At 36.1% G+C, this 25,071-nt stretch overlaps 1 protein-coding gene across 1 annotated transcript in view; it reads right to left on the bottom strand.

Moving 5' to 3' along the window:
- ITGA2 (integrin, alpha 2 (CD49B, alpha 2 subunit of VLA-2 receptor)) overlaps window positions 1-25,071 on the bottom strand; it is a gene marked incomplete at its 5' end in the record, with an annotated part of 111,168 nt that overhangs the window by 27,678 nt on the left and 58,419 nt on the right. The window contains 10 exon segments of the mRNA NM_001133288.1: window positions 1,449-1,592; window positions 3,332-3,477; window positions 4,367-4,505; window positions 6,274-6,350; window positions 8,202-8,367; window positions 8,663-8,813; window positions 14,690-14,838; window positions 17,775-17,889; window positions 21,180-21,271; window positions 24,035-24,144. Coding sequence (NP_001126760.1) covers window positions 14,813-14,838; window positions 17,775-17,889; window positions 21,180-21,271; window positions 24,035-24,144 — 343 coding nt within the window. The 3' untranslated portion in view covers window positions 1,449-1,592; window positions 3,332-3,477; window positions 4,367-4,505; ... (2 more) ...; window positions 8,663-8,813; window positions 14,690-14,812.

Raw genomic sequence — 25,071 nt, 5'->3', positions numbered from 1 at the left:
AGATAATTCTCTTTACTGTAGCTGAACAGTATCCATTTCTTGGTCTCATTTTCCTCTCAATAATACGATCTTCACCTATTTCCAACCTTTTGATTTAAAATTTTTCTGGTGAAAATTACTAATATCTTGAATGAAATTAAAGCAGACACAGAACAAAATAAACACAATATCTTAATTTAGGCTTTCTGTAAAAATTACCAAATAGTGACATAATTATAGTGGTACAGGAAGTAGAAAATGAGATTGTTAATATCTCCATTGTTAAAAACACTAAATAATTCTGTGCAAAGGAAAAGACGTTATCTTGTAAAACATGGTTTTTTTCTTAGATTTTATGATCAAGTATGGAAATATTTCATGACTTCGCAAGAAAGCAATGTTTCTCAACCATGAAACTGGGTCAGTGTTGATTCTTTCTCTTCTATTATAATCTTATAAAAATTTTTACTGAGTTTGACATGGTATTAAAAGATCTGTTCATTTTTAACAATTAATGATAATTCAGTTTATCTCACAAATAAGAAATATTTAAAGAACAGGGGATTTGTCAGTTTTTCAACAAGTAACTAGGTCCAGCCTTTGTTGATACTCAATTACACATTATTTATATGTATAATTGCTTTAGAATTGTTTTAATTAATTACTTCTGTTAAAAGATTAATTTTTACATAAATATCAATAAATCAGGTAGTACAAAATATCACAATACTTAAACATAATATTTACTACTTTAACATCAGCTTCTCTTTTTCTTATATACTAAGGAGCATATAATTTTCTATGTCAATCTGTGCCTTTAATTTGGTTTTCTTTTTTTATTTCATGGAGTTCACTATACTTATATACATGGATTTAGAGGGTTCAGTCAACAAATTGGAAAAATTATGCTTTGCCATGTTAACGTATGGTGTTTTTTTGTGGAAGGACTTGAAACTTCAAGAGTTGGATACATGCCTAAATGTTACACTAAGCAATGACACTTCCTGACAGACTAATGTAGGAAGCATCTGAGATCACAACGAATTTACAAAGTGCTTGGTACAACTTGTGTTTTTCACTGTCAACTGATAACAAGAAAGCATTGCCCTGTTATTGTTGTCTTTATAGCAAAAAATTACATGTGATACTAGAGAAATACACAAATGTTTGTGTGTGTGCATACTTCAATAAACGATGTGCACTTATAATGGCTTTATTTGCATAAGAGACTATATATTCAAAGACCTCTCATGGAAAATGGCAGTACATTACACATTCAACTCTAGTTTTTCCTTTTAATGTGATTTTTAAAATCATAACTTAATGGGGACATCCTCAAAAATGATGAAATGTAAACTACACTATCTGTGCAAATTATCATTCAATAATAATAAATTTTTCTTTCCAAATGCAAGTTAAATTACCAGTACTAAAGCAAATTAAACTATAAGTTTAATTTTTTTTTTTACCTTTTTGATAGTAAACAGGTAGACTCTTCCTTCCTCTTTCTTTAGGTCATTCATGTACATTGGTGCACCTACCAAGAGCACGTCTGTAATGGTGTCTTTATCCACATCAATTGAACACAGCACACTACCAAAATAGGAGCCAATCTGGAGTAATAAAACATTTTAAACTTAGAATTCCTAGGATTCATATACTTCTAATATTACACTGAACATTTACTTGCTCATTCAATACATAAAAATTGAGTGTTTACTATTTGCAAAGTGCTTGGAACATGAAGACAGACAGCATAGTCCCTTCCCTCAGGTTCTAACACCATCTAACACCTGGTTCTTAAATCTTAGTGTGCACAAGAATCTCCAAGAAAATGCCTTTGAAATACAGATCCCTGAGACCCATTTCTAGAGATTCTGATGTAATGTCTAGGATGTGATCCAGAACACAGCAATTTAAATTAGCATTCCAGGTGTTTCTGATGCCTGGGGGTCAAAGACATACTTATAAGGCAAACCTTCTGTAGGTATGTGAGGTTTGTCGTAGCAAAAGGCAGGAGGGGTAGAGGCAGGGAGAATAAATAATTAAGTTTCTATAGTAAAATAAAGTGTAATAGAGGCAAGTCCCAAAGGCTGAGTGATCAGAAAGCAGGAGAGTCAGGAAGGCTTAGAAAGTTAAAATATTATTCAAATTGCAAAGTAAGAAGGACATGGAGTTTTCTAGGCAGAGGGAAGTGGGAAAGCACATATGATGATGTAAGTGTACATGGCATGATATGAGACAGGTAAGTAGTTGCTGGATAGATTGGGACAGGAGGACTAGGTGGAGATAAATTAAAATAAGAAAAGCTGAGACTTTGAACCTTCATCCCATTTCATTCAACAATGTTCAATGCATGCCTATGTGAACACTTTTTAAGGATTTAGAAATGACTAAGAAATGATTCCTTCCATAACAGTCACTGTTATTTTCTAAATTAGAAAAGAACCTCTTTAAAATATTAAAAAAGAGAGAAAAGTATGTGACCATAGCTAATTTGTGGTCATGGAAGTCAAGAACTCGGATCTTCTTACTCCTAGAAAATCCATAGGAACAGCAGGATCACACTTAATCTCAGAGAAGAGAAATCTTTGTAAGTTTCTCCAGCTTAAAGAAGGAAACCACTTTTTGTTGGTTGTCAGGGATTAGTGATGCTCATTTTAAATATGTGTCAAGCCCCTGGGTCAAAACTGTTTAGTAAGGAAACAGGAAGCAATCAGCTGGCCTTTGCTCTAGCAACAGACCTTTGCTGTAGTGAGCTATATCTGGGATTCATCATAGGGTCTGACTACCAAACTGTCACCATCAGCTGAAAGTGGCAGAGAAGATAATTGTTTTACTTTTAGAATCTTCAAAACGAACATGAGATTCTGACAGGTCCAGATGTAAAAGTTCAGTCCTTATAATGCTATGCCTCCCTTCTACTCATTGTTTACTCTCCAAATCCTTGTTCCTAGTGTGTGCTTACCTACAAAGCTGTGATTAGGTGCCTGCCATCACAACTAAATAATGTCCATGCATTATTGATCCAGGGAGTCAAAAACATGAAGGGGATGTAATCAAACAGGACAGCCTCTGAGTCCAGAAAGGACTGAGTTTTAATGACAGCTCAATCAGTGGACGCTGTGTGACCTTAGAAAGCTAGCTAAATTCCCAGTAAGTTGTCAAAAGGGAGGGCTGTCTTCTTGGTATTGTTGTGACGATTTAAGGAATACACTAAGTAAACTCAAATTACAGAGCCAATCACAGAGTAGGCACTCAGGCCATGTTGTTTTCCATTTCTGCTCACCTGACTCCCCATCTGCCCAGTTGCCCATAAAATTAATTTCACCTGCTAAACAGTGAGATTTACCTGGTCACCTTGGTGAGCCTGAATAACCGTGATATTGCCATTCTCATTCACACTATATAGGACTATCTGGCCAGTATAATTTGCCCGAGGAGCGCCAGCAACAAAGTGGGTGCTTTCTCCAGTAGAAATTGCAGCCACAGAGTAACCTAAAAGGGAAGGAGCAACAGAGTGATTACCATTGAATATCTGAGCAAAATAAGGTTAAAAGAAGTGAGTAAAGGTGACCAGAGATCCTTTTGTGTCAGATGTGATGCAAAGTTTCTAGTGCTCCTGAATACATCACTGAGGACATGTCTTCCTTTTTCTAAGATGAATTGCTCCTGTCCTGTGACTTGCAGCACTTCCCTGTGTAGGTGGGACTTCTACCTATAAAACTGCCTCTAGATTCCACGCTGTCCTCATCAGCCACCTATGAACCTGGCATTCAACGAATATTTCTTGAACGAATGAATAAATGTATTTAAAAGGTGGTGTTGCACAGTAGAAAGAACACAGGTCTTGGAAACAGTCTGAGGTTCAAATTCTGGATTTGCCACTTACTAGGTTGTTGAACGTTAGACAAGTTGTTAATCTTGCTATCTCTCAAAGGCAAAACATCCCTGAAAGACTTGTTGGAAAGATTTAAATGTTTATGTAGATAGACTAGCCAGCTCAGGAACTGTCCCATAGTAAGTCTGCAAAATCAGTGGCTGCTTATTATAAGAACAAGAAGACTAAGAGCTCTAAAATACTATAAGACTATCACTTACTGTATTGACTTTTGGGAACTATTTCCATTTTGGAGGAACACAATCATGTTCCAGGAATTACAACCACTTGACCAGCCAGAAGAAACTAGTGAGTATAATATAGTATTCCAATAAGCAGTTATGCCTTAAGGCCCGACTGGCAAAGAGACAACATATATATGTGTAATAAATATGATAATTAGATGACAGTTCAAGGATTTTGCTGAACTCACCCTGAGATTCAACAAAGAGCTGGTTTAAAGCAAGGGAACTTAAGTTTGCTGAGCCAATTATTACTATGCCTTACCTAAATATGAACTGTGATTTCTGTCCTGCAGAATTTGGTCAAAGGCTTGTTTAGGAAAGATCAAATGGCCATGAGATGTCTTCTGGACAATGGTCCCACTCCAGCCAAAAGCTCCCACTGCACCCAGCATCAGAATATCCTAAAATAATTGAAAAATGAAGATCATTGAAACAAATTACCCTTAAAACATAAGAATGCAGGGTAGGCAAAACATTGAAATAAATTGTTTAGATTTATTAAAAATGATGAAATATATATGAACATATATTGATATATCTTAGAATTGTCTTAATATATTTGTGCTAGAGAACAAGCCTTCCCATTGGCTGTGTTATTTTGGACTTTATTTAGTATGACATGTTATACAGACAAACCTTTGTAATACCCTGTAGTACAGGACAGGTACATAGCCATCTTCAAATTTCCCGTTCAAAGGCATATATTTGCCAATGGTAAACCCTTATGAACTTTAGAAAGGAGTCAGAAGTGAGTCTCTCACTCCACATATTTATAAGGAAAGCTCACAGCCGGATATGAGACATGCTTGAGAAACAGGAAGTACTGACACAGGAGAGACGGAGATGCTGCTATCCCAGACATGGCTCGGGAGGCCCTCTTCTGACCTATTCTACTTTCAGCTTTCTTCCTCTCTCTTCCTGACCCCTTCTCAAATGTTCCAGTATATTCCTATATTCCATCTATTTGATAATAGCACAGCTACAAGAGACACCTTTAGCTGTGACATTCAATCTATTGGAAGGAAAATAACCATTTGTCAGCCCTGTGGGGAGGGCAAAGGAGGAAGCCTACTCTGGATTGACTTGAAACCCAATCTAAACAGTCAAAGCTATAAATCATCAAAGGAGGCAGATTTGGTGAGGATGAGATACACTATTTTTAATTTTTTGTTCTTCTATCTTAGAACATACCAAAGATAAGATGTTGGACTAAAAAATACAAGCCATGAAAAATAGCAAGTAAGGAAAAGATGTGTTCTACTTTGAGGATAAGAGACCATGAAGTTATGTGAATGACTGTAGTAAATTGAGGGACTCTGGATTTGGGGTGCATGAAAGGACTTCAGCGTATGTACAAAAACCTCATGGGATTGTGTGCAAAATTCTCTGTGCATAGATTCATTTACATTTTTTCTGAGGGAAAGATCCATAACTTCTATGAGTATCTCTAAGGATTGATGGTCCAGAAAAAGTCAGTTTCTTTGATTCCAGACAGAAAACAAGCTGTTCTTGGTCCTCTGACCTGCTGATCAAATCCTCTGACTTCCTATTGTTCCTTAAATATTTCCCAGGATCTCTTTCTTTTTTTTCCCCCTCCTTTCACTATCTCTCTCACCTCCTGACTCAAATTAGAATCGGGGCCCAGGAGGTGGATGTTTCTGAGAGATAGAAATAGACTTCCCTGAGCTGAAAAGACAGTGTTGTACTCCAATTCCATCTCACATTTTTCCTACCTCCTTATTTTTTCAACTCTTTTCTGTCTGCTATTAGAAAAAGATACTATGACAACTCAGAATTCGACCATGACGGTGATGACAAGAGTACATGTTTTTAACAAACATTTCCAGTAGTTAATTGATTCAAAGAAAATTCCTGCAGGAATAATACCTTAAGTTAATACACAGTCTGTGCCCTGGAGTACTCAAAGACTTTCTGGTATACTATCAGTTTTCCCCCATATAAGATCCCTGTGAAACAGGGAAGGGAAGACATTATTAACCTTCAAATTTTAGAGGTAAATCAGCAGCACAAAGAAACTAAATGACCGTGACTAGGAATCAGAAGGGCTGATCCCTAGATGGCTGTCTTCCCATTTTATGTATAAGGCTACTGTGTCTGGAAGTGTTATGCCAAATGACAACATGGCTTGAAGCTATCTGATATACACACATTTTGAGAAGAGTAATCTGCGCTGAATCCTACTTGTGACATTTCCATCTGAAAGTTGTCTCCTCCTTGAACAGTACCTGGAACATTCAATTTTAAAAATTTTATTACTGTCAGTAATTTCAAATCAAGTTTTCAAACACAAGAAGGCACGTATGTACACACATGCCTACAAACACAAAAACAAACACACACTGTTCCAATACTCACCCCAAAATACAGAGCTTGTGTATTCTGGGAAGAAGAAATTACTAAGAAAGTGTTCTAGCAGGTTATAGAAATAACAATACTTCCAAGATAGTGTTCAAAGTTGGCATTAATCTTAATTGAACATTAATGTATTTCGCAGAATATGTATGACGTTCTTGATACCAAAGGACACTCAACAAAGGGTATAAGGTAAGGTGAAAACTGAGATAATAATTTTTTAAAAACTTGATCATTACTAGCTAAGAAACTGAATTTTTAGCTTTGAAATATTGGTACTGATAATGTACACATATCTCAGATGCAGTTGGAAGGGCTGGGCAATTGATCTGTAGTGAAGACTGCTGGGAGATAATTGAGTTAGCTATTAGGAATCAGAATTCAAGACTGTGTAGGAATTTTACCAATTGGGAAGTTTATTCTGGTTCTGTATATGTGCTTGCCTCTGTCACTAACACTGTAAGATGCAATTGGTACTTATTTTTCATACAGTGTGATCAAAATGGCTACGTTTCACTAATCTTCACAAAAAGGAAGCTAAATTACTGGACTGACACTTTAATATAGAAAAGAAGACAAACTGTACTGTACAACATAGTCTTATTTAGAAGATAAAATAATTTACACAGGATGAGTAGAGATAATTTTTAATAAAATAGAATAATGCTCCCCAAAGTCCGTAAGAGCAAATAATGCTCAAAATCATTTCTAGCTAGCTTGTAGATTGCAATTGTTCTCATTCATTCCACTACAAACAAATACAATTATCAGTGTGGATAGCCTAGTGATTTTGTGTTATCTCAGAGTACACTGGATTTAAATGGTTATTTAAACAACTTTGAAGCACCATGGAATACTGAAGAAGCAATAAAGCTTTTTGGGTAATTCCAGTGGATAATCAAATCATATATGAATGAATAATTTATGCAATTTCTTTAGCCCCAGACTCTAAGGCTGTACCTGATACATAGGTTTCCAATAACATATGGTCTTTATTGCAAAGAGTTATTTGGGTTAACCATCAAAAACTAGGATTTGGGTCATGTGTTTTTTTTCTTTCAACCAACTGTGAAGTGTGTGCTAGTCCCCCACACAGTGAGCTCCTGAACACGTGATCTTTCTGCACTAACTAGATTTTCCAAGGCCACCTAAGTAAATTATTTTAGGTCCTATAAATAAAATGCTTCCTCAAAAACTGAACTATTAAAAATCTTTGCTGTATTTTTCTAATTTTAAAAATATATATGCTTACTGTAAACAAATTCAAGAATTTTAGAACTTATATAACACAGTGTAAAAAGGCAAAACTATTTATGATTCTAATAGATAGATATTAATACACTGTCCCCCAAAAGTCATAACAATTTATCATCCTGTCAACAGTGTATGAGCTTCTTTGCTTCCTGATAATCTCTCCAGGATTAAACATTATTATTCTGTGTCATCTTTTAGGAAAAACATATTGTTGGTTTAATTTATATTTTTAAATACTTACTGAAAGTATTTAGAAATATACTTTGTAAATTGGGAATATTTTCTTATGTTTATCAATCATTTGTATTTTATCACTTATAAACTATTCATGTTTTTCATCCATTTTTCTTACTGATTGTAGTAGCTCTTTTTATACATGGTATACAAGTTAACATTGATAAAGCAAATATGTGATAATAAACAATTAAACATTTTGAAAGAAAATTCTTGAAAGGAGGTTATTTTTTTACCTTCAATGCTGAAAATTTGTTCTCCTAATGTCCCAGCCTTTTCTAGTAGAGCTGCTTCATCAGACACATTGAAAAAGTATCTTTCTGTTGGAATACTAGCGATTGCTTTTATTTCTTTTATTAAATTTTTAGTATCAAGGGCGTTTCTGTTTAAGTACCCAAGAACCTTGAAAATAGAGGAAGAGAATGTACAGTCATTACTGCTGTACATTTTCCCTATGAGTACATTCTAGTCTATTTTGAACACAATAGTCCCTCTGGAAAAGCAAATCAAGCAACATTTCCATAACCCTTTATTTAGTAGACAGGATTGAAAATCTTCAAGAAGCAGAGATAGAGTAAGAACTTTCTTTTATATTCAACTATGAACAGCCAATGGGAAAGTGCAGCCTTGAGAAGTGATGCTATAAAGAAAGATTTACCCAACAGCTGCAGGACAAGTAAAAAGTAAAGCCACTTACTGCTATGCCAAACCTCAGTATATTGTCATGGTTGCATTGATCAATCACAGCTTTCAACATTGAACCATCATGTGATTCACCGTCAGTTACAACTACCATTACTTTGGTAGCACTTCGTCGTCCACCAGAAGCTGCTGAATAAGCATATTTTCTGTGGCAGATAAAATTAAATAAAGACTTGCTATCAAAATACGAAGTTAATATGAGAACCTCTGGTTTAAAATAGAAACATGAAACTAGCTTCTTTAAATACAATCTATTGTAACTCCATATTAACTCTGGCGACATATTTAATGTTCCATTTGTAGCTTGTAGAGAAACATACACAAATGTAAGTCTTGCTTGACATTAAAAACAATGTCTTGTGTGTCAGGGCATATGCGTGTATATGTGTGCATGTATTTATCCCAGTATTCCTTAGAATTCTTTTCTTCTAAGAAAGTTGAATTAATGAGTATGAATCAATAGAGCAAAGATATTTTTGTTTTTTTTAATAGTTTTATTTTATTTTATTTTATTTCCTTTTCATTATTATTATTATTATTATTATTATTATACTTTAGGCTCTATGGTACATGTGCGCAACGTGCAGGTAAGTTACATATGTATACATGTGCCATGCTGGTGTGCTGCACTCACCAACTCGTCATCTAGCATTAGATATATCTCCCAATGCTATCCCTCCCCCCTCCCCCCACCCCACAACAGTCCCTGAAGTGTGATGTTCCCCTTCCTGTGTCCATGTGTTCTCATTGTTCAATTCCCACCTATGAGTGAGAATATGCGGTGTTTGGTTTTTTGTTCTTGCGATAGTTTACTGAGAATGATGATTTCCAATTTCATCCATGTCCCTACAAAGGACATGAACTCATCATTTTTTATGGCTGCATAGTATTCCATGGTGTCTATGTGCCACATTTTCTTAATCCAGTCTATCATTGGTGGACATTTGGGTTGGTTCCAAGTCTTTGCTATTGTGAATAATGCTGCAATAAACATACGTGTGCATGTGTCTTTATAGCAGCATGATTTATAGTCCTTTGGGTATATACCCAGTAATGGGATGGCTGGGTCAAATGGAATTTCCAATTCTAGATCCCTGAGGAATCGCCACACTGACTTCCACAAGGGTTGAACTAGTTTACAGTCCCACCAACAGTGTAAAAGTGTTCCTATTTCTCCACATCCTCTCCAGCACCTGTTGTTTCCTGACTTTTTAATGATTGCCATTCTAACTGGTGTGAGATGGTATCTCATTGTGGTTTTGATTTGCATTTCTCTGATGGCCAGTGATGGTGAGCATTTTTTCATGTGTTTTTTGGCTGCATAAATGTCTTCTTTTGAGAAGTGTCTGTTCATGTCCTTTGCCCACTTTTTGATGGGGTTGTTTGTTTTTTTCTTGTAAATTTGTTTGAGTTCATTGTAGATTCTGGATATTAGCCCTTTGTCAGATGAGTAGGTTGTGAAAATTTTCTCCCATTTTGTAGGTTGCCTGTTCACTCTGATGGTAGTTTCCTTTGCTGTGCAGAAGCTCTTTAGTTTAATTAGATCCCATTTGTCAATTTTGGCTTTTGTTGCCATTGCTTTTGGTGTTTTAGACATGAAGTCCTTGCCATTCTTATACATCAATAACAGACAAACAGAGAGCCAAATCAAGAGTGAACTCCCATTCACAATTGCTTCAAAGAGAATAAAATACCTAGGAATCCAACTTACAAGGGATGTGAAGGACCTCTTCAAGGAGAACTACAAACCACTGCTCAAGGAAATAAAAGAGGATACAAACAAATGGAAGAACATTCCATGCTCATGGGTAGGAAGAATCAATATCGTGAAAATGGCCATCCTTCCCAAGGTAATTTACAGATTCAATGCCATCCCCATCAAGTTACCAATGACTTTCTTCACAGAATTGGAAAAAACTACTTTAAAGTTCATATGGAACCAAAAAAGAGCCCGCATCGCCAAGTCAATCCTAAGCCAAAAGAACAAAGCTGGAGGCATCACACTACCTGACTTCAAACTATACTACAAGGCTACAGTAACCAAAACAGCATGGCACTGGTACCAAAACAGAGATATAGACCAATGGAACAGAACAGAGCCGTCAGAAATAATGCCACATATCTACAACTATCTGATCTTTGACAAACCTGAGAAAAACAAGAAATGGGGAAAGGATTCCCTATTTAATAAATGGTGCTGGGAAAACTGGCTAGCCATATGTAGAAAGCTGAAACTAGATCCCTTCCTTACACCTTATACAAAAATCAATTCAAGATGGATTAAAGACTTAAATGTTAGACCTAAAACCATAAAAACCCTAGAAGAAAACCTAGGCAATACCATTCAGGCAAATATATTTTTGTTATAAATTTTATGCATTAGGCTTGTGTTTACTTTTTCAATACTTATTTTTTTTAAAGTAATAGATATCCACAGTTAAAAAAAATCAAAGTATTTGGAAAGGTATAAACCAAATGTGACACTAAACCCCTCTCCACAGGTAAGCACCATTATCAGTTTCTTGCGTTTCCTTCTAGAAAATGTTTTATTTAGATGTAATATAGGTACAGGCATAGTCTACCCCTTAAACTTTTACTCAAATGAGGGCATATTCTTTTTTAAAAAATGTTTTATTTCCATAGGTTTTTGGAGAACAGGTGGTATTTGGTCACATAAATAAGCTCTTTAGTGGTGGTTTGTGAGATTTGCACCCATCACCTGAGCAGAATACACTGAACCCAATTTGTAGTCTTTTATCCCTCACCCCCTTCCCACGATTTCCCCCTGAGTCCCCAGAGTCCACTGTATCATTCTTATGCCTTTGCATCAAATGAGGGCATATTCTAAACAGTTGTTTTTCACTTTGATGGAGACCTTTCCATATCAGCACATGTATATATATGAAGGTCTCATTCTTTTTTTAAATGTCTGCATAATATTTTATTTGGAGGACCATATGAAGGAAGACTGGTTTATTTAACCGGTTCCCCATTATTGGATGTTTAGGCAATTTTGAGTTTTACAAGTAAGGCTGTAATAAATATCCTTGTGTATATATCTTGGCATACTTTTTCAAATGGGATAAAATCTTAGCAGTAAAATTATTGGGACACAGGATACACACATTTCAAATTTTAATAGACAGTATCAAATAATTAATAGATAGTATCAAATAAAGAAAAAACATCAGAGCATTCTATGTCTTGAATACTTTGAGAAGGCAGTTGGGAAAGTTAAATCTTTGATTTTAGGATATTTATAAGATATTACATGATGTTTAAATGAATTTATATGAAGTAAATGAAATGAGAAGACCTTAGATTAAAACAGTAGGAAATGAGGCAATCTGTCATAACGTGTTAATATTCATCAGAGACTCAGACAAATTGAGCTCATGGATCAGTTGGAGCAAATTAACAAAGGCCACAGAATCTTAAACATATGAGTTTAAGTTTATTATAAAACTGAGCATATCATTTCCTAAAATCTTTTTTGTATTCTATAATGTAGACTATAGAAACACAGAAAATATTCTGCATTTTTTGGCCAAATTTGAATTACACTATTCACATCAGATCCTTTTTGAGTGTCACACACTCTTTATGATACACTGTAAATTTCATGTATGAGTCTAAGGTTTTTGAGGACAGAAACTGCGTCTCATTTAGTTTTAATTACCCACAGTGCTTAAAACAATAAACTACAACTGTAGGCATTGAATGAAATGAGGTGAATGAAAACATGGCAACATTTACTGAAATAATTTCAGATTATCTTCAATGTTTTAAAGAAAGAGATGAGAGACAGAGAGAGAGAGAGACAGGCAATTACATTCTAGGAGGGATGAGTAAAATGTTGGGTGATTGTCCTAGCACCGGGCAGACTAAAACCTGTTAGCTTGGGAAATAGTGGGAAGAGGGAGATAGACAATGGCATAAGGGAGAAAACCAAAGTTTTGAAAGATGATGAAAGCCAGGCAAATCCTTCCTCAATGGACAGTGGCCACTGTCCCGGAGAACAAAGCTCGCCAGGGCCCCAGGCTCCTTCCAGGGAAAAATGCCACTCCCACCTTCCCTGCTGAAAACCGGGCCATTGCAGTTTCTAACTCCAGGAAGGCCATTTTTCATCTCAACTTCTTTGTCCTTTTAGTCCAGTTTGCTGGATCCAGGAAGGGCGCTTCACCTAATGGCAGCTGACCTACTGACTGGCCAGCAGCTTATGAGATGGCCTGGCCCAAAAAACCTTTATTGTCCCTGAATAGAGACAGTAATGATGAACCAAACCAATCATATCTTCTCTTGTGGGGAATCTGCTTTTGAGACATTTGGGATTGTCACCAGTTGATGGAAGTAGCAACTGAAATACACACACAGAAAAAGAAGACAGATAAAATGGGAAATGCAGAAATAGAAATGACAGGATGTGGCCACTGACCAGATGTGTGACGTAAGGAAGAGTGGAAAGAATAAAGGAAACCAAATTTTTAGTTCGAATGACTGGGCAAAAGACAGTGGCATGAATCAAAATGGCAAGTTCATGAGGAGTGGTGGGGAAAAGAATAAGGCCAGTGTGGGACAGATTGAATTTGGTAAGTGAGCCAACACTCCAAATAAAAATATTCAGCATCAGCTAGATGCCAGTGTGAGTTTTGGGAGAGAGTGTAGGGCTGACAACATAGCAATGAGATAACCCAACAGTGCTGCTGCTGATGCCATGACAGTGGATAGAATTTCTACAGGAGAAGGGCAGTAAAGAAGAGAGGGCTCTGTTTAGTGAAGAAAAAATAGGAAAAGGAGCTAGTGAAGAGGCAAAAGAATTTGGCAGGAGTTCGAGAAGTTTGTGGTGTCATGGCAACTTGGTTAGGAATAGCAGCGTATGTTCATCATTATCAAATGTTCAGAGGAGCCAGAAAGGATGAGGTTTGAGGTGGGACCACAGGGTTGGGGGATGAAGAGGGTCATGCTTATCTAGTGGCAGAACTGTTAAGTTTCAAGGAAGTAGAGAGAGGGAATAGAGTTGCTTTTTTCAAAAAGAATTATGGTGGTGAAAATAAGGAATGCACAAGACAAAGAGAGAGAATAGGTTTAAGGGAAGGCAAGCTTGTTGTTCTCATTAATTTGTTTAACAACCGGAGTGTGTTTAGCATTTTTGTGAATGAAGGTATCTGGTTTGCAGGGACATGGATGAAGCTGGAAACCATCATTCTCAGCAAACTTACACAGGAACAGAAAACCAAACACTGCATGTTCTCACCCATAAGTGGGAGTTGAACAATGAGAGCACATTGAACAATGAGGACACAGGGAGGGGAACATCACACACTGGGGCCTGTCAAGGGGTGGGGGACTAGGAGAGGGATAGCATTAGGAGAAGTACCTAATGTAGATATGGGTTGATGGGTGCAGCAAATCACCATGGCATGTGTATACTGTGTAATGAACCTGCACGTTCTGCACATGTATCACAGAACTTAAAGTATAATAAAAATAAAATAAAAAATAGAGTGAAGAGAAAGGTCAGTGGATCTGAGAAAATAGAGAAATTGAGATAAGAATCAAGAGAGTCCTGTATAGTTATAATTTCACATTTCCCACTGATTGTAATCAGCCTAATAAACTTAAACTTGTATGTTTAAGATTCTGTGGCCTTTGTTAATTCGCACCAAGAGATGCATGAGCTCAACTTGTCTGAATCTCTGATGAATATTAACAAATTATGACAGATTGCCCCATTTCCTACTGTTTTAATCTAAGGTCTTCTCATTTCATTTACTTCATATAAATTCATTTAAACATCATGTAATATCTTATAAATACCCTAAAATCAAAGATTTAACTTTCCCAACTGCCTTCCCAAAATATTCAAGACATAGAATGCGCTGGTGTTTTTTTCTTTATTAGTTCTGATTTAAGTTAGGTACCAGGTATATTATTTTTGTCTTTTCCTTACTTTTTCTTATTTATTACATAAATATAATGTTTTATATTATGAAAACATTGGCCTATTAGCACCAAAACTTACCTTGCATATTGAATTGCTCCGAATGTGTTTGTGAGGTCCCCACCATATTGAGATGTCTGGGATGTTGCTACAATCATTTCTTCTTTGGTTTTATATGTGTTCAAGTTAAACACAACTCTTGGATTATTGGCATACTGAATTAACCCCACCTTCAAAAGAGGAGACATTTATTAATGGGCTGTCATTACATTAAAAATAATTTCTACTTAACCAATAAAATAAAAATCAAAAGTACATTTAGACATGGGCCGGTAGCTTTAAGGCATCACTTCCAACTTTGTTCTCGATAGTTACTTTTCTTTCAATGGAATGATTTATTCTCTGTTAGAGGCCATCAGTGTACAACAGCAGTACTATTGCCAAGAAAGATGATGTGCTACAGTGTATGATTTGATTCCCAAGAGTAATATTTGTAGTTTTTAATACTGCCATATAATATTTTAATATGGATGACTATTAGAACACTGTTTTTAACAGGAAGATTAAACTTGATATAAATAAACTTTCTAATTACCAATGGACAGAAGCTCGCGAACAACTATAAGCAATCACAGATGAAAAGTAACATCTCATCAAAGGATAGTAACGATGTAATAAATAATTAGAATTGAATACAACAAAAACCAATGTGCTCCTAATCAGTGTAGTCAATTGAGGTCTATTTATTGTGCTGGATTTCCTCTATTACGGGCGGGCTTCAACAACACTGGAAAGAAGATGCTATATGTGCATATGGGGCAGGGAGTTTCTGGCTTTCAGAGAAAATGCCGCTGGAGAGCATCTTATTTGAGAGAATTTCTGAACAAGATGTTTGGGAGCATTCCTTAATCCTAGAGATCAACAAGGTCACACCCTTCTGTTAATGTCCTTGTTTGCAGGCATTGAGATCATCCTCTAAGCCTAGGAGATGGGCTTTCCAGAACAGGAGTGGCAGTGAGGGATCTCTGAATGGCAATAAGAGGCTCTCTGAAATACAGGTCAGTATGTAAGGAGGTGGAAGCGGTGAGGACTGGATTTCTGAGTTCCATCTGCTGTGTTTTGCCAAGGGGGCAGTGAGCTAGGCACTGGGAAGATAGTGAGAAATATAATATTCCTGGACCCCTTTCTCTAGGGATGTAAGACTTGAGAGGGAGGAAAGAATCAAAAATAACTGAGAATTTCAAAGTCTAATATGAGAGGAAGACGGTAGTAATCCCATGACAGAGCCCCAGGACTTCCGTGTGAAAAAGAAGAAAAAAGATTTAAAGAAATGTGGTAGGTTAGAACTTACAGGAAGGTCAAATTTAGGCTGTAAGAAAAGAGATTGAGTTAAACCACTTCTAGAGAGGAATCAGATGCACTGTGGTAGGAAGACACAAAAGAGGAAGACTGTGAATTCTATATAGGAGACTTAAATAAAATTAGTCACATTATAAGGGTAACTCATTTAGAAACAGGAAATAAGCAGATACATATGAAAACTTATAAGGGGCTTTAAGAGTGGTGCTTGCTGGAAACCAGTGCTATATGCAGTTTTATTTAGCAGAATGTCCTGGAAAATGCCCACAGGGAAATTTCCAAAGCTTCTGTGGGTATTGAGATACTCTTGGTACTGAAAAGCAATTTCAATGGGGGAAACATATAACAACATGTTATAATAGTGAACAGGAAAGCAGAAAAGCAAATTTCAATAAAGATAGCTGGAAAGCATTTAGGGAAAAATATGTCAACAATTTGTATTAGATGTTGGACATTAGAGTATAAGATGCAATCCATGAACATACACTAGTAACAGTGAACTGGTCCGGGTTGACACTGGTTCAGTATACTGCTATAACCAGAATGGCTCAGGAAATGGCAGATTCAATCAGAAAGGAAAAAAAAAATCCAAAACCAGAAACTGAACTTTAAAATAATACTATTGAGCTTTAGGTGCCTACCTCAAGATGTAAAAGCAAATTAAAGACTTCTTAAAATATAAAGAGCTATATAAAATTATTGAAAAGACCTTTTCTGTAGGCAAAAGGGCAAGCTAAACTGGAATATGATAAATAACTATAAAATATTATCATAAATGGTAGAACTATGCTTAGTGACTTATTTATACAAATTTCAGAATTCAATAATTGTTTTACTAGCAAGGAATAAACAAAAGAAATTAATTATTAGTCCAAATGGACATAAAAATACATATTGAATTTTAAAATGTAACTCATGGGTTAGAAGGGAAAGACAGGAAACTAAAGAAAGATTAAAATGTTATATCCTGGCCGGGTATGGTGGCTCATGCCTGTAATCCCAGCACTTTGGGAGGCTGAGGCAGGTGGATCACCTGAGGTCAGGAGTTCAAGGCCAGCCTGGCCAACATGGTGAAATCCTGTCTCTACTAAAAATACAAAAATTAGCTGGGTGTGGTGGCAGGAGCCTGTAATTCCAGCTACTCAGGAGGCTGAGGCAAAAGAATCGCTTGAACCCAGGAGGCAGAAGTTGCAGTGAGCCTAAATCGTGCCATTGCACTCCAGCCTAGGTGACAAGAGCAAGACTTGGTCTTAAAAAAAAAAAAAAAAAAAGTTATATCCCATACCTTTAATGCTTGTGTCAGAAATAGAACTCTAAGGTCAAAAGACCAGCATCGGGCAAAGCCATAGGTAGAATAACCCAATGTAGTAAAAGTTTCAATTAACTTTAAAAACTACCATCAAATGCATTTAAAATGGGGATTTGGCAAATATAAAAATTAAGACTTCATAGCTAACAATATTTTTTTCAGAAAGAAAGCCATAAGTTAGTTTATGCATTTCTGCTGGCCATACCTGTGTCTTTGTGGGGCCTATATCCAGGCCTTGTACAAATTTTTCCAAAAAATTCTTTACTGCATCCCAAGGATAAATACTATTTGATTCATCACACACAACCACAACATCTATGAGGGAAGGGCAGGCTACACAGGAAAAGAAGAAAGAAGCAGATTTCCACAGGTAAGTCACATTTCACAGCCATATAAAAATGAGACTTAAGGAGGGTTTGGGTGCCACTAGTTGATAACCTTTTCCCCCTCCTTTAACTGTAAGGCATTGCTCAGACCATCTGCACATAAATAACTTACGCTGAGCTGCAGGTGAGAAGCTGGCTGAGAGCTGAAAATCAGGACTGATGTCAGAACACACACCCGTTGTGTAATACTGATTCCCACATTGCTGTGCCCACAGAGGACCACATGTCTTCAAAGAAATGAGAAAACAATCAATGGAAACACAGGAAAAATGCTAACCTTCTACCTCTCCATTATGGAGCTCAGAAATCATCTCTACTCTTTTCTAAGATACTAATAATTGTCAACTCAAAACCAATGAGTCAGTAATGCCTTTGGGGAAAGCAGAAGTGATGGAGAAGGTGGCAGGTGCTCTGTGCCCAGTGGCAAGCCTTGCGGGAGGAGGAGTGCCGAGACTGTTGGGAGCAGGTGTCAGTGAAGGGAGGAGCCTATGAGGTCTCCCAACAAGCGAGATAAAACAGGTGCTTTCCTTCCAGAGAACACCAAGGAGGAGAATGCATGCAAGTTCACTTTTTGTCTCTCATTTACCTGGGCCTCAGGTGCTTCATCTGTAAAATGAGGATAATCACACATTCTATCTTTTAAGATTGTTGTAAAGATTAAATGGGTCTATAGATACAAAACACTAAGAACAATGCCAGATAAATAGCAAATGCCATATAATATTGTTAGCTAGCATCATTATCATTGTTCTTGTTGAACATTAGTTTTCTGCAGTTCCTTCCATTCATACTGCTCAGCAGAAACCATAAACCTAATGGCAGTAATGCTTGAAGAGGGCTTGGGGTCAGGTATAGACATCATGGTGAATGAAGAACCCATGCCTATGTACAGACCACTATGTTTTCTGCCTGCCCACTGGTATGAAATAGGTTGTGTTGCCAGATTCCCTAATTTATAAAAGAGAGTTGAGAGGGCAAATGTTGTGTGAAAATTCAGTTCAAAATTACTCCATATGCTAAGCAAACACAAATGAGGTTCACTGACTACCAGTTTTTAACTTTGCCCACTTGCCAATTAACTGCAGTCACTAATGCTGAATGGCACTTATCTTCTTGCTCACATTATACCTGCTCCAATCCTTAGTATCTCCATTAATGCAATCCCAATTCTCTCCTTGTCAGGAGTCCTTGAATGCCAAAAACTCTTGATTAAATCATGATTAAATGACACAGGAAACATTAGATTAAATAACTTTAAAATTGATAGATGAAAAAAGAGACAAGTGCAAAAGAGAAATCTAATTAAGATCCTAAAAAATGCCTACAGAATTTAACGTTACGTAAAGTTGTGAATCAGTTATTAAAACTGAACAGAAGAGTATGGGCTTGCAAGAAGTAATTGGAAAAATAAAAGAAAACTTATTTGACCCAGTTTAACTGTCAAAGGGGAAGCAGCTTTGGCCATATTTCATGTGCAATGAACAAGGCATAGTTTTCTCCTTAAAAAACTGATTTATTTTGCCAATTAATTAGAAGAAAGTCATTATTAATGTCTTTGGTTAGTTTACCAAATAACAGATACCAATTGTTGGTTTCTATATCCCCATTCCTAAGATTTTTTTAAAATCACTTTGAAAAAGAACTCATGAAGTATTCAAAAATACTTTTTTTGTTTTAAAAGCAATGGAAAACAGCATTAAGAAGTTGAAATTAAAATATGCCAATTGTAAGTGCCAGAACTACATTCTTACTTTAAGCCCAGAACTTAAGAAGTTTCAAAAAAATGTGATGATTGTCAGTCTTTTCCACATAATTCTTAAGAGTATCTTATGATTTTGACCTTTTAAGTATGTAAAGGAAACTTTGGGTTTTTTCTTTTTTTCTTTCTCCTCCTCTCTCTCTTTCTGCCTCTCTGCTTGCTACCCAGACTGTTAATTAATCTCTCAAATTCTCTTGCTTTTTACCTTTTATTTTTTACTTTATCTGGAGTTATAGATTAAAAATTTTGAGGCACATTCTGTAATCTCTAAATATCAGTATGTTCTTTTTTTAAATTTTTGCAACCTTAAAATCAAACAAACAAAAAGATGAAAGCAATCTTATTGTGAAGACTTTGGAATATCATAAACCATAAAGATCCATTGCAAAATATTCATTTATGCACTGATGTTAACACATATCACAAGCAATATCTAATTCACTTACTGGCAGCACAGTCATCAGAATAATAATATCTATTAGTAAAAATAGAATGACATTGTTCAAAATTGATTACATTTTTAGAATAATACAGTTATAAAACAGGATTTTTAAGGAAGCATGCCAATGGTTTAGATAAAACTAATGTAAAGTTGAATTACGCTAAGACTTTTTTTTTCTTTTTTTTTTTTTTTGAGACAGAGTCTCACTCTGTCGCTTAGGCTGGAGTGCAGTGGCAAAATCTCGGCTCACTGAATGCAACATTTGCCTCCTGGGTTGCAGTGATTCTCCTGCCTCAGCCTCCCGAGTAGCTGGGATTACAAGTGTGTGCCACCACTCCTGGCTGATTTTTGTATTTTTGGGAGAGACGGGGTTTCACCATGTTGGCCAGGCTGGTCTCGAAATCCTGACCACACTTGATCCACCTGCCTCAGCCTCCCACAGTGCTGGGATTACAGCCATGAGCCACTGCGCCCGACCTCTCTAAGACAATTTTAACAGGGTTATACATACATACACATACCTATATGAGTCAATGGAAATTTCAAATAAGATTGTGTTTTTGTCTTCAAACTTTTTTTTTTTTGGTATGTGATGTTTATCCCTTTTTTTATATAGTCAAATCCTTTCAACAGTTTCCTATATTACTTTTTCTATTAGCTCTAAACTCAGAAATTTTTCCATCCTTCAGAAAATTTCCATTTTTTTCTAGTTTTTTATATTAACTTTCAATTCACTTGACAGTGTATTTGGATATGTAAATATTAATCAATTAATTGTTCCAAAAGCACTTGTTAAATAAGGCATTCTATTTCACTGATTAGTGATGTCTTTTTACTCTTTTTGTAACTAAATGAAAGTGAGCACTGACATGAGAGACTGCTCCATGCCTCAGATAACACCAGATTACTCTACAATTACAGGAAATGATTAAAAACCAAAAATACTTTTTAGCTTTGAAACCTACTTTTTTAATTAGAAGTATCTATCTTGAATGATCCTACAGGAAGTAGAAATGAGATTTGGGATTCTGCTGTTATCAATAAATACTCAGCACACTTTCCAAGGGCAAAGAATCAGGGTTCTTTTTGTTACCTTTTCTTCAAAACATTCAGTAGCAGTGGTTTTGCTGAATATCCTAAAAAGTCTACACATCAACATTATTTTGAATATTCAACATTGGATAGCCAAATAAATAGCATAATTTATCAAAAAGCAAGTTCTAAACATCTAAATCCCCAGGTTGGGAGGGATGGTGAGAAGACACTGTCTATGTACTTTCTTGAGAGGAATAATGATTTGTAAAGTAAACACTCACGAGAAACCCTCCAGTTCCCATGTTCCTGGTGAGGGTCAAGCCAAGGCTCATGTTGGTTTTCATCTCAGTAACATTTGGGATGCTTGTTGAAGCTTTCAAAGGGAAAACAATTTTTAAAAGTGATTAAAAACTCCTCATTTACTTAAAGATATTTTTAAAAAAACAGGCACACTCATGTTTGCACGTAGCATTGACACATTGCATGTGTCATCAATACAGGTACTTGAGTTATATAATGAAGTGTGGGGAAACGCGATGCTTCCAGTGATCTGGTAACTCACATTAACGTGTGAGGCTGCAGAGCATAAGACAATAAGGAGTGGGCTCTGGAGAGGGTATGACTTATAGATGTTTAATTATGATTTTTTTTTTTACAATATTCTAGCAAAACAAAACACATTTGAGGACATCATTTTTGCCTCTCTTTTGAAAGTCATAGTAGCTCTATCTAATGCCTTTTTTTTTTTTCTGGGTCAGTAAAAATATTCTTGAAGTGTTATCAAAGAATGCCCTACGATAGAATCTGGTTCAAAGCAATAGTAAGTGAATGTTAAAAGGAAATTAGACTAGTCATATAATATACTAAATAAATCTCTCCACCTCCTGTCTTCCACTGACCTAGGGCATCAACCACTGTATCCATTCTTGAGTTATTGAACATTGCAATTCTCTTTAGTAATACCATTATTCTGTCATGTTTCTCATCTCTGCCAAGCTATCATTGCCTCTGTCACTTGTTCTTAATTGGATTCCTTCCCTTATTTCCCAGGGTGACTGTTGTAAAAGTTCACCCTTCTTTTTTTTTTTTTTTTGAGACAGAGTCTCACTCTGTCATCCAGGCTGGAGTGCAGTGGAGCGATCTTGGCTCACTGCAACCTCCGCCTCCCGCATTCTAGCAATTCTCCTGCCTCAGCCTCCCAAGTAGCTGGGAATACAGGTGCATGCCGCCATGCCTGGATAATTTTTTTTATTTTAGTAGAGATGGGGTTTCACTGTGTTGCCCAGGTTGGTCTTGAACTCCTGAGCTCAGGCTATCCACCCACCTCGGCCTCCCAAAGTGCTAGGATTACAGGCGTGAGACACCATGCCCGGCCAAGTTCACCCCTTCTTTTCAAGCCTCCAACCTCAACTCAGATCCCATCACTCAGTGAATAACGACTACTGCAGAGAAGATGAATCAGACTTCCAGGGTAATCTCAGTTTCTCTAATCATTGTGTAAAGATCATTCTTAGAACTCCTAATTTTTCTCTCCTTCCTTTGTGTCTTAGAGAATGAAGAACTCTTTTTAAGACTCTATTTCTCAGGTACAAATGACATTAATTTCAATCAGTTAACTCTATCCTGGACAAATCATCCCTTTTTACTGCTGCCTCCATGTTCCCTACAAAAAGTATCATCTCTTGTTTACTAGAAAAATCTTCTAACACTGCTATCCCATAGAATTGTTTTTCCCAGCTCCCCCTTCACTGCTGAACTTCTGGAAATGGAGGTCAACTTTCACCCCTTATACATTCACTACTGACACACTCCTAAATTCTTTGTTATCTATTTTCTCCCCATAACACTGGTGGATTTATCCTCTAGGTGGGTAAGTTACACAAAATATGATCTGTTAGAGTGAAGACAGAAAATAATAGAACTTCTATGGGCATGTTGTTATTCTTTAAAATTTATTTTTATGTGAAGGTATTATTGAGAAGATAGGCCAGTACATGTATATAGCTTTAAAAATAATAAAAATATATACATTAAGAATGAGTGTTCAGAAGTTAAGGGTGATATGATATGTTAGGGGGGTGATATACTAAAGTTTTTGGGCTATATAATGAAGCTTTGAACTCTCACTCCAAATATATATATTTGTCTTATTAGAAATATAAATATATATATAGAGAGAGAACATTCAAAAAATTTGGAGATCACTGATCTAGATCACCCACAACCTGCTTAAATAAGCTGAAGACATTTACTCAGTCCTCATCCCCTTCAACTTCTGTAGCATTTGACACTACTGATATTCCTTACACTTCACTGAAAATATGTTTATTGAGCCCTATTATGTGCCATAAATTATTCTAGATATTAGGTCTACAGAGATATGTAAGAAACACCACTGCCCTGGTTTCCAAGTCTTAATCACTATTTTTGAAACTCTTCTTTCCCTTGATTTTCACAACACTCTTTTCTAATTCATGCCTCAATTCTTCAGAAGAACTCTGTGATTCCTCAGGGCTGTTTTTTTAGGCTGCTGCTGCTGATGATGTAATGATGATCAAATTGAGTGACTTTTTACTTGTATCAGCATATTATATGGAAATGTCACTCATTTAGCTGTCTATCCTTGAACCTTTAGTAATTTTTTTGGCATTAATAGGAGGCATCTGAGATGTGGATAATTAAAACAGCAAATAATTCCAAATTGTGGATTTGTTTTATGAGAATGCCATCATTTAGACATAACAAGAAACACAGAGTGTTTTTGGTGCCTCCAAACTCAGCCCTTGTACTGATGTTTCCAAACTTAATGGTTTATTTTGCAAAGAGGAGAGAAAGAAATATGGATAGCCTCGGACTTCTGCAAGTAATCATCAAAATTATTCTAAATGTTGATGGAAACCAGTCCATGGTCTGGAGGTAAATGGTACAGGAGACAGCACATTTTCCACGCATCTTGTTAAGTCAAGTCTCCAAACTGTTTTCAAAATTTGGATACGATTGTGCCCCATATTACTAAAGTCATAAGTGCAAAAAAAGCTGTCTATATTTCTTTAAGACAGAACAATGATTGTTTTGATGTTATTTTTCAGTTGAGTCTAAGACAAATCGCTTGTTTTGCAAGTAAATTTAAACTTACTTTGCAAATTTAGTTTTTCACATGTGGCAGTGGATAGGTCAACAGGACATTTATACACATCTCCCATTCGGTTCTCAGGAAAGCCACTCCAGGGTGAACCAACCAATAACCTAGAAACAGATTTTTTTTATTAAACACAAAGTGTTAAGTATCGTTTCTTAAAGATAAACCTGATCACAAACATTTAAAATTTCAATGTGAACAGTTTATATTTGTTCAGCTATGATTTGACCTGCTTCCTTTCTGCTTAGCTGATAAAGAGCCTTGATCAATGTCTTTAAAACTGCTGCATTGCTACACACCCTAGAAAGTCTCTCTAAAGCAATGCTGTCCCATAGAAATATAATGCAAGCCACGAATATTAGCCACGTATATAATTTCAAATTTTCTAGTAGCCAGCCACATTAAGAACATAAAAAGCAACAGGTGAAATTAATTTTAAAAATATATTTTATTTAATTCAATATATCCAAACTAGCATGCAATCAAAACTAGCATGCAATATCAAAATTAGTAATGAGATATTTGACATTCATTTTTCCTAAGTCTTCGAACTTCAGTGTAGATTTTATACTTAGAGCACATCTCAGTATGGAAAAGTAACATTTCAAGTGCTCAGTAGTCACATGTGGCTCATGGCTACATATTGTTCAGCACAGCTCTAAAGAATGAAACCAAATTTAAATCAAGAACAACAACTAGCCTTTGCTGAGTGCTTTCTATGCCCTAAGCATTTTCGTATGTTGACTCATTTAGAGAGCAGATATCTTATCTTAGTGGCTTTATGCTAACTGTCTTTATAAGGGGATACTTAGCAAAAATACAGAACAAATACGTTACAAGCTATCTTTATGTGTAACAAAGTGCATATATCTAGAATGCAGGATGAGATTGGTGTTTACATCCTTCCTTTTGTTAGTTTCACTTCCTTCAGAACTTCACCTAGAGACTATGGGTTTTCTTGCAGAAGCACTCACCTGACACTTAGAACCACAGAAGATTGCACAGAAAGAGCCCAGGTATCAGTTTGATCTTTA

Source organism: Pongo abelii, chromosome 4, assembly GCF_028885655.2.
Source record: "Pongo abelii isolate AG06213 chromosome 4, NHGRI_mPonAbe1-v2.0_pri, whole genome shotgun sequence".
NCBI lineage: Eukaryota > Metazoa > Chordata > Mammalia > Primates > Hominidae > Pongo > Pongo abelii.
The sequence above is the reverse complement of the archived record's forward strand: the minus strand, read 5'-3'. Positions and strand labels throughout refer to the sequence as shown.